At 48.0% G+C, this 16,901-nt stretch overlaps 2 protein-coding genes across 11 annotated transcripts in view; one reads left to right on the forward strand and one right to left on the reverse strand.

Moving 5' to 3' along the window:
- The window catches only part of LOC122394696 (muscle calcium channel subunit alpha-1-like), a 122,938-nt gene extending 109,907 nt beyond the window's left edge, over nucleotides 1-13,031 (reverse strand). The window contains exon 1 of the mRNA XM_043391740.1: nucleotides 12,998-13,031. Coding sequence (XP_043247675.1) covers nucleotides 12,998-13,016 — 19 coding nt within the window. The 5' untranslated portion in view covers nucleotides 13,017-13,031. The remainder of the gene's footprint in view (nucleotides 1-12,997) is intronic.
- Nucleotides 12,170-16,901, forward strand: part of LOC122394698 (mRNA-decapping enzyme 1B-like) — a 38,555-nt gene continuing 33,823 nt past the window's right edge. For 2 of the 10 annotated variants that reach the window (XM_043391753.1, XM_043391756.1), the window contains exon 1: nucleotides 14,732-14,929. Coding sequence is in view for 1 of the 10 variants with exons in the window: in XM_043391751.1 (XP_043247686.1) it covers nucleotides 15,958-15,976 (19 nt within the window). In the remaining 9 variants the exon portion in view is untranslated. The other 8 variants (XM_043391759.1, XM_043391760.1, XM_043391754.1 and 5 more) reach the window with 8 other exon arrangements.

The following is a 16,901-nucleotide window of genomic DNA, read 5'->3' on the forward strand; positions in this document are numbered from 1 at the left end:
CAGGCGAATTTTCAGACATTCAGCAAAATGATGGGTCGGATTTAGCCCTAGTTATGAATATGAAAAATTTGTTCAAAGGCCTACACGCATGACGCAAGCACGCATGATATGCGAATGTATTAAAAAATAGCATGCCAGCCACTTTTTCAGAATATACCTACCATTTACATCCTCTGTTGCAGCAGATTGCTCTGCTACAACAGACCATGGGATCACGGACGATTGGACGCTAATCCGACAGCACCTAGCTCCCGGCCACCACGACAGCCTAAACTCGACATCGAGGCAGTATGACAGTGATAGAAGCTGGCACAGCGTCCCTGCCACTCGATACTATCCCAGCCTCATACAGCATGCACCGACTTCTCATTCAATGCTTACATAAGACATAATGTTATGCTCTATGCCGATGCACTTTTTCCACAACTGCCAAAATATAGCATGGGGAAACACCATGAAACTTTCCGAACGTTTCTACTAGTGGTGTCAATTTCAGAAAACGTATGTCCAAAGTCCGTCCAATGTCCAATGCTTACGTCGACTGTCCGTCCAAAAATGTCCAAGCCAGCCATTTGTCCAAAGATGTCCGACACCTACGCAATAGTTAACACTCAACACTGTTATTTAATTTGCTTTTCATGTAACGTTACCAGCTCAAAAGTGTTAAATGGTGTTAATCATATTGAAAACTGAGCTTTCTGATAGCCAATCAATGTTAAACACGATTAATTTTTTAAAATGCTGAGGTGTAGTAAGCGATTGTCCAAAGTTGTCCAAAGCCTGCTGCCATTGTCCAACCGAATTCCGAATTGGACATTGGACAAAATCGGAATTCCGAAGATTCAAGTTCCGATTGACACCACTAGTTTCTACATGGTGTGCAAAACACCATCGGGGTGTTGCAATGTTTGAAATCAGGATATAAGTTTTGTACAATCGATTCATACGACCAGCAATTGAGACTAGCCAGAACTGTAGCACAACGCCACATAGAACCCCAGCAAGTTCGCCATGACCCGTCCCGACCGCCCCGGCCGGCGAGACATCCTAAGTGGTGCGGCGGACGTGGCACGTCCCGACTTTAGCGGCGCGACCGTCGCGTCGGCTCCGGCGATGGCGCACGTGCCGCCGGCGACGGGCGGGGGCCGGCGCCGCGGCGGCGCCTCCCGGCCGGCCTCTGGCGCCGGATTGACCAGCCGGCGTGAGCCCGGCAGCACAGTGGCGGTGTGAGACGCCGGTCAACACCGGTCCGGTCAGTGACATCGACACTGGCCAAGGTGTTTGTGTCTAGAGGTCAGGTGGACAAAAACACCTGGACGTTCGTCTAATCCTTACAAATGGCAATTAAGCGCCGCATTATCATCCATCAAGTATCCATAATCTCAAAGAAATCTGAGCTTCGAAATCATGCAACCCTTCCATTTGTGTTCCATCCGTCGCGTACAAATATGCCGGCAAGCAAGTACTTATGTAGCAAGTATTAGCGAATCGACCCGTTTATTCATTGGAGCACGCATAACGGATCAGAGCTTCAGTGGCGTTAGATGCTATTTATACGGCGATAGCCCTGTCCCTGACTCCCTTGGGGTCTTATGGGGACCAAATGGCAGTACACTGCCGCCATAACCAGAGAAGGAGCACTTCAAGTTCAGTCCTCTCTTTGCAAAAACCTTGAACGGGTTCCACTCATTTGATAACCCAACATCGGTTAGCCTCGCTATCTCTAAGGGGGGAAATAAAAACGTCTCACGATAATAAAAATGTGGAATGGGAGACGCGAAAGATTTGCGCTGCCACCCAAGGTAAGAACCTCCACCTTACGTCAATATGAAGAGAGCATTACGACACGGATGGACGAAGTCACGATTAATCATTGTAAGTAGGTAAATCATCGTAACTGCGGAGGGAGTTCCTTATAACCCCCGCGACATGGTCGTGCGACGGGGCGCTGGGGCCACCAAATCGCCCCTGACGAGCCTATTTACCATTAGCAGCGCCCTGTGACGCTGCGGCTGCCGTTCCACACCAGTGTGGGTGGTCGTGAAGCTGCCATACCGCCAGATGCTGTTCAGTTAGCGGGGTGTATTGGAGAAGCTAAGCTCTCGTTCCCTTTTTCACAAGCGGAGAGCGGAGCGTTTGAATGGCGACTGGAACGGGGCCGGAAGTCCTAACGGATAAGGATTTGTCCCAGAAGCTAAGCCGTCGCGTCTCAGCCGACCACAAGTTCAGAAGCCCGCTGGATCCAGCAACTCAAAGCGGCGTTTGAATAGGAAAAGTGCGATGACCTTTGAGGGCGCAGCGTTCAGTAGAAAGGCGATTTGACGGGTTTAAAGGGACTATCCCACCTTCTAAAATGTTGTTAAAACCAGTTAAATTGTGCCCGACTTTATAGATCGGATGACCGGGAACACGGTTCCGGCATTTATTTTTCATTAAACATCTTAGGCTTCCCATATTCCAAGCACAAACTTTCAAATATGTGACGTCACAGCCCAAAATTACCTCCTTCCCCAGGCCACATTACTGTCATAAAGCTGATTCTTTTTACTTTGTAGGCACCACAACAAAGTTCAGACCAAGTTTTCAGCGATTTTTCAACGAACAAACCCATTTAAATCAGAATGACTAAACGAGGTGACGTCACACTAACGGTCGCTCCATGTTGAAGATAAGGCCTTGCGCAAGGCCCATTTTCAAATGAAGGGAACGAATTTCTTCAACACCAAGAGGCCGCGGGGTTGCAACCTAGATAGATAGTGGTTTCTGAACCTCGCCGCAAACTTGGCTATCTCAACTCAAACCCCATGTTAAAGGTGGGATAGTCCCTTTAACAATGATGTAACAATGTCACAATTGATGGCGGTAGAATGGTCGTAATTACATGTGTTGAACAAAATAGCCGGCAAATGAGTTCGTCCAGCCCAGAAAAAGCTCATCAAATTGAATTTGGGGTGGGTTGTTAATAGGCAGTAAGTGTAGTCAAGTTGTCCAGTTTAATGAATGCCTTGAAAATGTTTCCATGACATGGTGATGCATCGTATCAGGTATACATTGAAAAGATATTGAATAGGCATATCGATTACCGCTTGCACATTAATGAAAACTCAAATATACACTTCTCATCAGCATGCGGGGATTCACGTATCAAACGTGTTTCCGAAATGATACGTTTCTAATGCAAAGACCCATCGCGAAGTTTCACTTAATCACGCGCTGGGTCACTTTGACAGGGCCATTTCCCAGATTACATCCACGTGGAGCCTATGACGTAGGTCGACGTGAAGTTTCGATTTGTGAGGCCGGTCACGGGTTGATAGGTTCCAAAATCCGGGCTCGCCTCTGACGTCAGCGACCTGCCCATCAATTCGGCGACAATCTGGACATCAAACACATCAAAGCTGAAGGAAGACGTCCCCACCAAGCAGACATCAGCATCCATTACAATATTTCGAGGAGTTATCATTTCCGCACGACTGCTCTGGCTCATCCGCATGGCGACGGGGTGCCACTTCTTACTGAAATCAAAGCAGCAGAGCTGATTCTAAGCAGCAAAGCTCGGTCTGTGCAGCAGCGAAGCTCGAACTCAGCAACGGAGCTCATCCTAGCCGGCAGTCTAAGCAGCAACAGCTCGGAGACACTGGACAGCAGCCTGCAATCAGTTGGTTGGAAATTGTTTGCAAACGGGGATCCATCGGATATGACGGGGCAGTTTTCGCCACTTTTGCTGTTGCAGCCCGTGATATTGCCAGCTCCAACTAATGATAGTGGCTCTCATACATGTGGTCTGCTGACTGTAGTTGAGATGATACGGTGGCGGCTCTCGGGTGCCTTGCATGCAAAGACATCATGTACCGCGACGTGTCCAATGTTCATGAATCTTGATAACCTCAATCCCGAAAGTACCTAATATATATCAATGACGATAGACCTTTACCTTGACCAACAGCACGGGCCTGCCTCAAATGTAACCACATTGAGCCAATTCCGCAAACTACCAGCGGTCGGCAGATAGCTCGGTCACCTAATAAACCCGTCTACTGCCAGAGGCACACAACCACAAATTCTCATCACGTCACGGCCAGTGCTGAAAAGACCTCTCCGGGGCCTTGAGCGTGGCGAGGGTCGGCTCGAAGGCCCCGGAGGAGAGTCGGCCCTCGGGCGCGGGGGAGGGTCGACCCAGGCCAGGGGAGGGCCACATCGATTTCGGCAGCTCGGCCGGCGTCGACCGACGCAGATCCCGCCTAATCCCTGGCGCAACCGAGCGCCAAAGTTTGGGAGCCGTGGCGCCGCCCGGGCACTGAGCGGCACCATGGGGTTCGTGGTGCGGTACAGAACGGTACCGTACGGTACTGGGTCTTATAGTGCGATGCAGTGCAGTTTCAAGACGAAAGATTTGGACGAGATGACCAGACACAGCGCAATGCTGTGGGGGAGTTGAATAGCTAGACGTTAGACGTAGCGAATCGAGAGGTTGTACGCCTCACAGGCACAGGGCGGTGTACTCTGGGACACTGAAAAGGAATCTACCGGTACCCCATTGGCTGCGCGCAGTTTGATAGAAGAGGATTAGCCCGTCACAGGCTTCTAATGCTCGGGGTATCTAGATTAAGGTCAACAGTCAACAAGAGAAAACGAACCATTGACACTACTTACCAACGGTAAATATCGACAATAAAAATCGACCGTGAGCACCAGCACACAGTCGAGTTTGCAAGGTGCCCTTGTAGGATGCCAGAAGAGGCAGCATGCACTAAAACGGAAAGCTCAGTCGTGATGGATACCATTTGAACTGAGCTACCGGAACGGGAAAAGCAAAACCCAACTACTTCGAAACCAGGACAAATGTGAAAGGAACCGAAGGACCATTTTGGTGCCAAGACAGAACAGATAGATGGGTGGACAGGCAGGCAGACAGACATAAGTGGGCACTGGGCATTGTCAGGCCGGAAGACTAATTGCTCATAGACCGAGGAATATGAGGAGAAAGGCAAACAGAAAGACAGGGCGACAAGGCCTACATACCGACCGACTTTCTGACAAATTGACCAGGAAACAAGCCGAGCGATACCAAAATGGCTGCCTGTCTGCCCACCGCACGTGCATATCGCCAACGAATTACCCAGACAAACACTATCAGCGGTGCACGCCCGGCGTATTTGAACAGCCTTTCATCGTCATTCGTGCATGCATAGGGACCGTGAGCATACTGACGTGTCAGCACGCAGCGAACAACGCGAACAGTGCACCGAACAAAACACAGCGGCATTCCCTATTCCCTGGACTCAAAAGAAGCGACCACCTGGGCGAGTCAGTGGGGCGAGGGCAGGGGAGGGGGGAGTGTGCGAGTCGCGAGCGGCCGGTGACCGCACACCGATGGCACACACATCGATAGCGAGCCCCGCACAAACAGCCCTGACTGCCCCTGTCGCCGGGGCCGGCCGTAGACATGGCTACGGCCGCGGGCACGGCGGTGAGCACGGCCGGTACGGTACCTTTATTGGCCGGATGGCAGCGCGCGGGCGGCCGGGGCACACGGAACATGGCGGGGAGACTGGACACCGGTCGTAGGACGGTCAGACATCGACTGGTGGCCCGCCCGGACCGGGCCGCCCCCGGCAAACCGCATCACACAATCGATACGGGTCGGCTGGGCCGGGCCCGCCGCCGCCGGCACGGCCGCCCCTTAGACCGAAAACCCAGAGCTCTGTCTTGACTTCGGGCATCAACCGATACCATTGCAGAAGAGGTTGGTGAGTGAAACTTTCCACACTCCCAGTAGAAGACGAGTGGTGTTTGGAAGCAACGGGTGATTCTTGGAAGGCATTAAATATTTAGAGTTGACACGGGCAACAGCTTCAGACATAGTCCAGCAAAGAGGGTATCCCTTAGAGGACTCTGTCTACAGTTCGAATTGCCGTTGGGTGAAATACCATGCAGACGAAAAGGAACCAGTGAAAAAGAAAAAAATAATCGTCTTTGCCGAAGGATACGCAATGAGCTTCATATGAACAAAGTTCGTTACAGTCACCTTCAATCGTGATAAGATCTAAAGCCAATAGTCATCATCTTCTGCGGTGCTACTTAACCTTCAGCCGCAGTGGCGCTTCAACATGATGATGATTGCGACTTTAGGGAGCCAAGACTGCATGAAGACCACCGCCCATCTGCTAAGAATAGTGAAAACATTCCTTTTTTAATTTTCTTCGTAAAAGCAGGCTTCCCAGCCTAATGAAATGATGTAAGGGTAATATGCACACGCTGTAATATCTCATCAACTGTATGGTGAAGATGTCTTGGAAATTAACGATAATGAAATACAATATGAGCAGATTCGTGACGCAGGTTGAGAGGTTCCCAGTGATTCCATAAGAACAAGACCGCCGTTTCGCAGAATAATAACTGAAAATGTGCAACAGAAATGACCTATTCCAGCAAGCAAAACCGCTATTCAACGACCAGCCTGGCTCATTGTGGGTACGGATTCATTCTGCCAGCGCCAGGCTTTCTCTATTGACCGGACTTCGGAGTTCCAGCGCACAACAAACGCATAATTTAGACCGTTCCTTCATGCATCTGTTTTTTTTTTATCCAAATTAACATGCAAAATGTATTTGCCTGATTGTCGATGCTATGCATGATTCGATGCACAACAGTCGATTGGTTCTGACTGAGATGGATAGGTAAAATACTTGAGCACCTCGTCTAACTTCCAGCTAAATATCCCATAATTAATAGTTATCTGTGAATCTCGTTTAATAGTGGTGTCTTACCTAACTCTGAAACATCATAACAGAAGGCATTACCATAAAGCCGCTTCTCAATCAACGCCCGAGCTTGCACAAATAATTAAACTACCTATATATTCACTGTCGCATGACGAGCCGGCCATCAATCGCTGATCCATTTTGTCGCAGCACGGACTAATATTAGCGACAACATCGAAATCAATTCCCATATCAATCCAGCCTTCAACAGACTCCATCGCTGAAAGCATCCGTGTCCGATTGTTACAAAACGAAGTGGAATCTGTCACAAACGTTTCACCACATATTCGACCACTTGTTTGATTTGATTGCCTGAGCTCCGAGTAAATCCCGTTGGGCCATCCTCTAACTAGCCAACACTCCCAATAACACGGCGCGTATGTGCTCATTACACCACCCCATTTAGAAAGGTCCTTGGCTCCAAGCACCCAATGAACTGCACATCGTCGGGCGCACTGCCTGCGATGTGTCGGCATAGATCAGTATTTGTTTATTTATTTATTTTGCTTTTGTAATTTGGTTTCCTCTAGAACCGTCGCAGGGTAGCACTGCGAAGGGAAATCGTCGTGGTTTCCATCCCGGAGGAGGAAAAAAGGAAGGTAGATCTTTCGAGGTAGAACATCTACCGACATGGTGTCAAGCCTCGTACCTCAGGACCAAAAACAAACTCGGTCCAACCACTAACCGTTCTGATCGTAACCGACATGTACTCAGCTGCTGAAGCGAAGTCGCCAGATGCTGAAAAGATATTAAAACTAATATAACCAAAGAAATGACTCCATCATTCAAGTCTGATTTGGCAAATATGATGCCGGCAAACCCTCAGAATATCAATTTCCCAGCCGTTTTCGGGTGAAAACAGCGTCTGGAATGCCTCCACGCCGATAAACCCTTTCCGATCATCATAACATAACCAAGTTCGGCCGTAGAAACGCCACGTCTTCTTATCTCGCCGGCGGGTGGATGGCATGTGACTGGTACGGGTTACCATGAACCGTCCAACCAGACATGTCTGGTCTCAATGCCAGTGGGACACCTCTGGCGAGCAACAGCAGAGAGCAACAGCAGCGAGCAGCGAGCTCATGAAACGGCCAATCCGGCCGCTCGCGTGACTGCCGCCGCCGCCGCGGCGGCCGACCAAGCCCCTTAGGCGACTTGACCTGAGCGGCGACGGTAGCGTCGGTGGCGTCGGAGCCGACAGGGAGGCGCCGCCTCACGTCGGGAACGACGCACGAGACGACTCGTACCGGATCGAGCCCGTCGCCGCCGGTCCTGAGCGGCCCCGGAACGGTGCGCTGAGACTGACAGGTGTTCGGGAAAACGCCAATACTCGGCGGAGGGATGAGGGACGGTTGGACAGAGCTGAGTAACGGTCCGGGAAGTTGGGGTTATTTAACTGTCAGACTCTTGAACAATGGCCCGTGGGTTCTTGTAATTAAAGTGATATACATACACATTGAGAATGTGCTTTTGTTTATGGGGGCAAATCCCTATCAAGCGGTTGATTAAATCCAATAATTTCCGGCATCGGGGTCGCCATTCTGTTAAGAGCGTCCGCATAGAACATAACTACGAGCTACGTTTGAAAGCGATTCCGATCGTCTTCCACGCATCTTCACTGCGTTACCGACAGCTTTGAAGACTTCGGTCAGTAATACTCGGCCGCATATCGCTTGGTTTTAGTTCCGAAATACCGAACGTAACAGCCTCACTATAAGAAAGGGGCACGTCGCCCATCCGTTGTTCAAGTTACAAGCTCCGCCCCTAGATGGCACTACTGGTCGGCGCCTGCATCTATGCTGTGCCGCACATCACGCTTGGTGCGCCCGGCGCAGGTGTTCAAACCACGACTGTCAAATAACTTGTATGAGAGCCTTCTTGTAATCAGCATCAAAGCATCGTCTTGAACATGTAATGCTATGCCTTTCAATAAAAAATGCATGCAATATAAACGCGATTTCATTGCCAAAACCATGGCCAAGATGACACGCAGAACGCGAATGTTCCAAGTTACAATGACGACGCAAGCGAAGGTTCGCCACAGTCACTTCCAATGGCGCGGAGCGAAGGGCGGAAACTTACTTTACGGCCGTCCTAACTGCATTTAATGTTTTGAAAAATAACAGATACAGAGGATTTCTGCATCAATAGGCCACATAGCTCATGTCCCGGAACTCCTCATCAGCAACTTTGACAGCTTTCTACTGGCTGTCCCCGCACACCCGCTGACACTTGAATTCATGTCCCGGGCTCCGAGAGTTATGCGAGAGTTTCGGTTCCATTTCATGGAATCGAAATAGCATTCAGTCGACGCATCCATAAGCATTGAGCATCACTATTTTTATTTGATTATCTCATTTAAACCCCACCTGAAGCAGAATTCGGGACAATCGGCAGCCGCCACCTACACAAGCCTAACCTCTATCTGACACTACCACCCCCATCGCCAACTCTGAGATCTACGAACTTGCCTTGCCCCTAACTTCCCCCACTGACCCTGATTCGACCGGCACTGAATAATCGAGCATCCTTTTACCGGCCAGCCCTCGCTGCCGGCCGTTGTGCCAAAGTGCAAACGTTCGCCACTCGATACAGGCAAATTGGCACCGATTGACCCATCGACCGGCCGGATCATCCTCAGTCTGAGGGCATCTGAAGATGGTGGGCGGTTGGCAGCTGGTAGACGGAGGGTGGTAGACAGTGGGTGGTGGGTCGTGGGTGGTGGGTGGGCGGTAGTTGGGCAGTGGGAGATAGCCGGTGGTAGATATAGAGTGGATGGTAGGCCGTGGGTGGTGTTTTGCTAATGGGCGGCGGGTCATTATTTTCAATCACCGTCATCCATGAGCATCGCATCGTCATCCAAATACGGCCAGCATTCCTCACTACCTACGACACTCCTGGATATCGCATTCAGCGACTACACCAGCCGTGTTCCGCGAGTTCCGAACTCCACAGCCGGGAGCCTCGTTGACAAGATCTCGTCACCGGGTCCCCGGAGTGGCGGCAGCTCCGAATCCAATCGGCCGCCCCTGACAGTCATCGGACGCCGTGATTGGTAGCGTACCGGCACGCCAATCACTCCCCCTCCCCTCCCCGTCTGCACCCCCTCCCCGAGCAACAGCTGACTGAGAGCGGCGGGCCATCAACCGGCCCGTGCACGACATTACGGCATTTCCCGGGCGGCACGCACGATCAAAAATAGCGTCTCAGCCTTGGCCGTCTCTAACAGTCGAAGGCAGCAGTGCTCTTATACGGCCATCGACCGTATAACGGGGCCCGGGCGGCATGCTAAACGAATGCAGAACGGCCAGACGCTGGCTATATAAAGCTCGGGCGCATTCAGCAGCCCGCATTTCAGCCAGAGCTATCGTATGCACGGACGGTAGTCGCCGTTGGCAGGAGTGAAGGCTGTCATATGCACTGTGCACTGCAGTGCACTGTATGCATGCACGGATGATGACTGAGATCATCTTTTATTCATTAGAGGATCACGGAAAGACTGCTGTCTGCAGCTCGACGCGACGCGACGTGCCGGCGAGCAGCTTCGTCGCAGCGCGGCAGCAGCCGCCCAGAGCCTATTTGTGCTCAAAGGGACCGCCCGCCGGACCGTGGAAGCTACCAGAAGCACCAGAGCCACGTCCGGGCTGACCAGACGCGCGGAGGGGTAAACAGATCGCTGACCGGCCGGCGAACGGTAGCCCCGCGGGGCTCACCCCTCCGGGCCCCAGCCGGACGCGAGGGGACAGTTGCCGACAGGTCGCGCCGGCCAGTATCCTACACAGCCCCGCAGCCCGCCGGCCGGCGCGGCGCGGCGCTCTATTTTGGTGGCCAGAGTGGCAGCTCAGCGCGGCGGCTCGTTCAGCAGCCCTCTGCGCGGTCAGAGCGACCCAGAGCGGCGCAGAGAGCGGCCCGGATCCGGACCGCGAACTGGCCAACTTCTGAGACACATTCCACGAAACCGTCGCCAGCCGGATGGAATGTTTTGCGATGAGGCACTTAGTTAATAGATCTCTTCTGTGAGAGTCAGCGGGTGTGAAGATGTGGAACGAACTTTATTCAATATAAGTGGAATTGTTACGCAATTGGTTTCCGTGACAGCGACTTACGCCGACAACTAAATTAGCGTTTTAAGTGGCTTGATTAAAGCGCCACACACTAGCACCCATTTCAACAGCGCGCTTAGGTCCTCTTTAATCCTTGTTCTCAAAATCCGTCCCATTAAATATCAATATAATCATAACATCTGCAAAACTTCCTTAATTTGTCAACGAACAACGTTTATACACCGTGGCGCAGTGTAGATACCAAGAAAAGCGTCCACCTGCTCTGTGATGAGACATCCATATAGAGGCACCTCTGCCAGCATCACGAAAATCCTGCAAGGGACTATCACACACTCAACAGCAAGACCACGGCTACCGATAATTACAGCTCAATGGAAATTTACCAACTGGTGCAGCTGCACTAGAAACGTGTGTGCAATGTGCAAACAACATTCAGGCAAATACGATAACTAAGAAAGAGATCAGCGATACCGCGGACTTGAGAAGACTGTTGGACTGGCCCTCCAAAGGGCGGGAGGCCAGCGGCTGGCAGCAAACGCCGGGTTGAACATGACACGGCTCAATTATACACCAACTTGCGCGTGGTTGGCACGGGTCCTGAGAATGCAGTTGGCAGTTGCAACCGAAGTGGACAAAAGTCCTTGCTCTGGCATTTCTAGCTACAATCTGTTATCAAGCTCCGGAATATATAAAAACACTAAGCTATTGGAACACTCGACCCAAATACCCATCGCACTAAGAGCTGAGAGGACAGTTGTTGTGACTTAAGAAGAACGTCCTCATTTGCCACCGAAATGGTCTGCGGTTGGCGACGGCCAGTGGAAGACGGCACCGCCGCTGTTACTGCAGCCCGTCTCTGGCCGCGCTCCAGAACATAATACTGCAGCCGGTGCCGGCGCGGGGACAGTCGGCACCCGGCGGCTGGCACGCAGCGGTTCGCACGACGGCCCTCTCTGAAAATACCGCCGACGGACCCGGACGCACCGTCGGCCCGACACACGAGCCGGCTGACCGCCGCGCCCGGCCATCCACCGGGCCAGCCGGCGGCCGGCGCCCAGGCGCGCTATTTCAGGAGGGGGCGGCGGCGGCCGCCGCGCTGCTGCTGCCCTCGGCTCGGCTCGTACCGGCCGCACCGCGGCCCGGCCCGCTTGGAAGCGCATCAAATATGCCGGCCTGACTGGCGCACTTGATAGCAGATGTCGCCAGCAGACGGCAGGCTCACAGTTCACGAGACGACCGCTAGGCGGCAGCACCGCGCGGCGGCCAGCTGAGGACCGGTCACGTTTTTTACTATGGACGATTGGCATTTAGTGAGTCAGTTTACGGGAGTACCTACGGACTCACTGGGGCCTGGGCAAGTGGCTTATACAACAAAAAGCATACAGCTTTGCTGATTGTCCTAGATGAAACATGACCTTAACATTTCATTTATTTCTTAAAATCAAGGGATAGGTAAACTCATGTTGGGTTTGAAATGACATGCATTTATAGATGTAACAAAAATTATGTAAATGATGATTGGGAGTGGCCATGCAACTGAAAAACTGCAACTAAATGCCTTTATCTAAATACTCAGGCTAGCATGCCTCAAAGCCTATGAAATAAAATGTGCATCAGAACAAAATGTAAAAGGAGAGACAACCAGGCACCTAAATCATTGATAGAAATGGGGAGAGAATAAAAAAGTGCATTTCAACATAAAAATAAAGGCTCTTAACTAAACTAAGGGTTCCCTAGTCTATGCAGATGAAAATTGAGAAAACACCAACCTTAGGACAGATCAGACAGCTGAAGAAAAAAGCTCAGTTAGAATGAAGGAAGTTTCAAGATAGTTTATACCTCACTGGGGAAACCTCTTGATGACAGCTGTACTTATAATTCACAACATATTTGATGCAATGTTGATAAGTTAGAACAGTAGCCACTGTTGCTTTGTAAGCCTCTCAGTACACAAGCATCTCTGTCAGTTACAATATTGTCAGGACACCATAATCACTGATACTGACAGGGCTGAAAAGAAGAAATGCTGATGAATATGTTCCAATGTAGTTGTAGGTAGTGATGCTAACAAGCTTATTGTAATGATGTGATGATGGGCAACAAACAAAAGTTTGTTTGCATCAGCATGGGCATGTTGATGGAAATTTGCATTATGTGCACTTCACCTACCTGATAAGTCATGGTCCATATTGGTATTGCAGCCACCTCTTCTTCAGAAGCTGCGGAGGATGAAGCTGGAGGGCTGCTCTCTTTTCTTTATCTTATTGTTATGGACTATTGTTGAACAGGCACTTTGCAGGTGTCTAGGAGACTTGTAGATTTGACTTCATGTGAATATTGCAGCTTACACTGAATGGTTTAGGTCTTCATCTCTAACCAGTCTAATGGATGATTATTATGTCAATCAGGTATCCGTAACTTCACCACTAACACAACTGAGGTATTCAGTTTACCAAGACAAGATCAATTTGAAACTGGGAAAATTGGGTGGCATGTGCATCAGATGCCCGCTGAAAATCCAGGCATGAGACTCTTATTGGGTGGGCAATATCCCATCAGATCTACTAGCATCATCAATTTACCGCACTCAGCCCCACATCGTCCACCAAAAGTTGAAGTTCAAGTTCTGAAATATTTCTTCTCAAAGCTTCAAAAGTTCTCAAAGTCTTTTATGCAGAGTTCACGACCTGGACCACGTCTGTTTGCTCAATGCAGTAGTGGCATAGTAGGCACCAGCCTAATTGCCATGCACCTAGCTATGCCCGCATAGCACTTTTACAGGAAAAAGTCTTGTGGAAATCTGTGAGACGACCTGCAAATCCAACGCTAATCAACACAATCAACTTTTCAAGCATCGAGGTAGACGTCATGTGGGTGGTAAGAGATAAATCTAGATCTATAGGTTGTTGACATATTGATCACGTGGTACATAGCGTGCGCGTGCATAATGATGCTGCATACAATTTTCTGTTTTTTTTGTTTGTATGTTTATTTTTGAAACAATTTATTTTTGATTTGTTAATTTTTGTGATGAAAATTTTAAGAAAACTATGGATATTAAAAGTCTTTATAAAATAACACCGCTAGGTTCGTACAAAAAAGGAAAACAAAATCAACAGCTGAATAATGTTTACAGTAGTGGCGCGAATGCATAATTCGGCGCTTTTCAGGTGTGCGGCGTGAATAATTTTCAAGAGTTCAAATAGCGGTGTTATAAATATCAAGTTAACAATAGCAGTACCTAAGCAGGCGCACATTGCTCAACACACATGTTTAAGATATTATGTTAATCTTTATATTTTTAATACCCTGTTTCATCAGGACATTTGTGAGCAGGCAAAGCATATTGATGAATACACAATTTATGTTCACATTATAATTTGGTAGGTAACCTTAGTTACTGATTTGATTTTGGGCTAAGGGTCATAAATTGCTTGATCTCACCCATGGTCTTCTAACTCACCTTACATTTCCCAGCAGAATCAGCGTTTACCTATCAACATAAATAATTGGAATACCTTGGCTTACGAGCATTAATAGATGTCACATATTGCCGTGGCTCTCAATTACACAAAAGTAAAGATACAATGGCGAAAAGTAGATACATACCCTACTAGGTATTAAAAACTCAACCACCTTCACTTCACCTCCACTATCACCCAAAAACTATTGTTTTCATAGCTTGAGCTCAACAAACAATCTTTATCCGTTTGATGTTCTTCGCTTTCTAATTTTGAGGACCGCTAACAGTTTTGCATTCGATGCTAAATTTGGATTTGAGATTTGCCAGACTGCTCGCAATATTTGCCACATGCAAACCACGCAGAATATGCTTTTATGTCGCAGCTGCGTCAATATACGCTACAACTACCGTCGTAGTTGTAGTTGTTGTACTACAAAACCGTCGGCCGCCAACTGCAGCAGCGACAGATTCCCCATCCTCCAAACCATTCCTTTCATCGTGACGCTTAAACATTCACAAACCCCATCCCTCCCAGCGACATATCCCCCACTCTTCAAACCATTCCTGTCATCAAACTCTCGTAACCTTACCATTCACAAACTTCCTCCTTCCCTCCCTTCACAAACATCAATTTACCGGTAAGTTTCACTGTCATTTATGTGTCTTAACGTAAATTCATGGGTTTTTTCCCATATTCATGGCATAGTACATGGATATGGGTTTTCCCATGTTGTCTTGCTGTAAAAGTGGCCACCGGTCTTAGTTAGGACGGCCGGTTTGTTTTGCGCGGCGTAGTTAGGTCGCCGCCCTCCTCGCGAGGCCGGTAACGTAAGTTAGGGCCACTAAAAAAAAAAAAAAAAAAAAAAAAAAAGCTACAACTACCTAGTGCTGGGCTGAATACATATTGCCAAGCCAATTTATATTTTTACTGTTCGATAGTTTTTTTTCGAACAAATTGGACAGAATAAAAAAATGTTTTACACTTACACGCATACATAAATATGCTTAATTGAATCTAAAAATATAAACTATGCATTTTGTATAGGTCTGCTGCTGAATAAAAGATGGCTGCCCACTTAGCGCATGCGTATAAAGGCCTAGCTACACTATGCGTTTTCTGCGTGGGTTTTTGGCGAGTTTGCGTGTTTTGCGTTTATTATATAAAACTTAATAAAGCCTTTATGATAATTAAAAGTTTTTTTTATAAAAAAAAATACAACAAAAACGAAATATCGTTTCTTTCTAGAACCATATAACGCAAATCACGCAAACTCGCACAAGCAAAAAACGCACGCAGAAAACGCATAGTGTAGCCAGGCCATTTCAAAGCTCCGCCTGGTATGAAGTTTGGTGTCGTGGGGGGCTTGGAATTGTTTTTTGTCCTTGAAGATATGATGGTTGAGGTAGTTTTATCATGAGAGCATTCAAATTTATATTATGTAACTATTGAATAGCTTCGTAAGTGTCCATAATCCGTAGTCTTGATGCCTAGTAAACAAAACTTGTAGCGAGCCGAAAATGTCTAGGTAGTCCTGTGTAATACCTACTTTACCTGCTTTACCACTGCTTCATAAAGTATCAATCAATATTTTTTTTATATGGCTGATCACCAGCTATTTTAGTTTGGGTGTCACAATTGATTTGCAAATTTCGGTCCTTTTCGAAGATGCTGATAATAATATGTGGTAGTGTTCTGTGAAATTTTGCATATGTTTCCTTTTGCAAGCGTCAGGCAGATGAATAAATTTATAAGTCCTCTGGTAGCTTCATTTGTAACAGAACTTGTGTATTCTGTACTTAAATTATCATCTTTACACCATATTTATATGAATACCTACCATTTTGTTGAGTTCGGTATAGACTTAGTACTTTTCTATGTTTTTTGGTATTCTCCCAGTGTATTTGGTTGGTATCAGTTTGGTATCAGTTTCCAAAAATTTCTTAAATTGATATCACATATGTATACATTATAAATAACATGTTGATTGAAGCGCGTTGAGTTGAATCATGAGTTGAGTCATTCCCTGAATCACTGATAATGGGATGAGTCGCGATTGAGTTGAACCACAAGGTCCATGAGTCGTGATTGAATCGCTTGGAAAATCAAGACTGTTTGATTGAGTTATGATTGAATCGGTCATTTCATCAAGTGAGTCGTGATTGAATTGATTGAATTTTTTTGAATCGCTTACAAGTCTGGACTTATAATAAAAAAAAAATAGCGGTGTTATAAAATAACACCGCTAGGTTCGTACAAAAAAGGAAAACAAAATCAACAGCTGAATAATGTTTACAGTAGTGGCGCGAATGCATAATTCGGCGCTTTTCAGGTGTGCGGCGTGAATAATTTTCAAGAGTTTGAGTTGGTTTCAGCGAATTATGCTGAGTGAATAGTGTATTTTGGCATCATTACTTTTGCAGGTGTGCCCCTTTATCTTCTTACTTCTCTGTATTGTATTGTATTGTATTGTATTGACGGAGGCAGACAACTCCACAGTACACCGTGGCTATTCCGTGTCTTAGTCTGAGTCATGGCGAGTAAAAACGCATAACTACTCAGGGTTAAATGGGAATAAAAATGTCACAAATCACACACCTAAGTACCCATAC

Source organism: Amphibalanus amphitrite, unplaced genomic scaffold, assembly GCF_019059575.1.
Source record: "Amphibalanus amphitrite isolate SeventyFive unplaced genomic scaffold, NRLGWU_Aamphi_draft 000606F_arrow, whole genome shotgun sequence".
Classification (NCBI taxonomy): domain Eukaryota; kingdom Metazoa; phylum Arthropoda; class Thecostraca; order Balanomorpha; family Balanidae; genus Amphibalanus; species Amphibalanus amphitrite.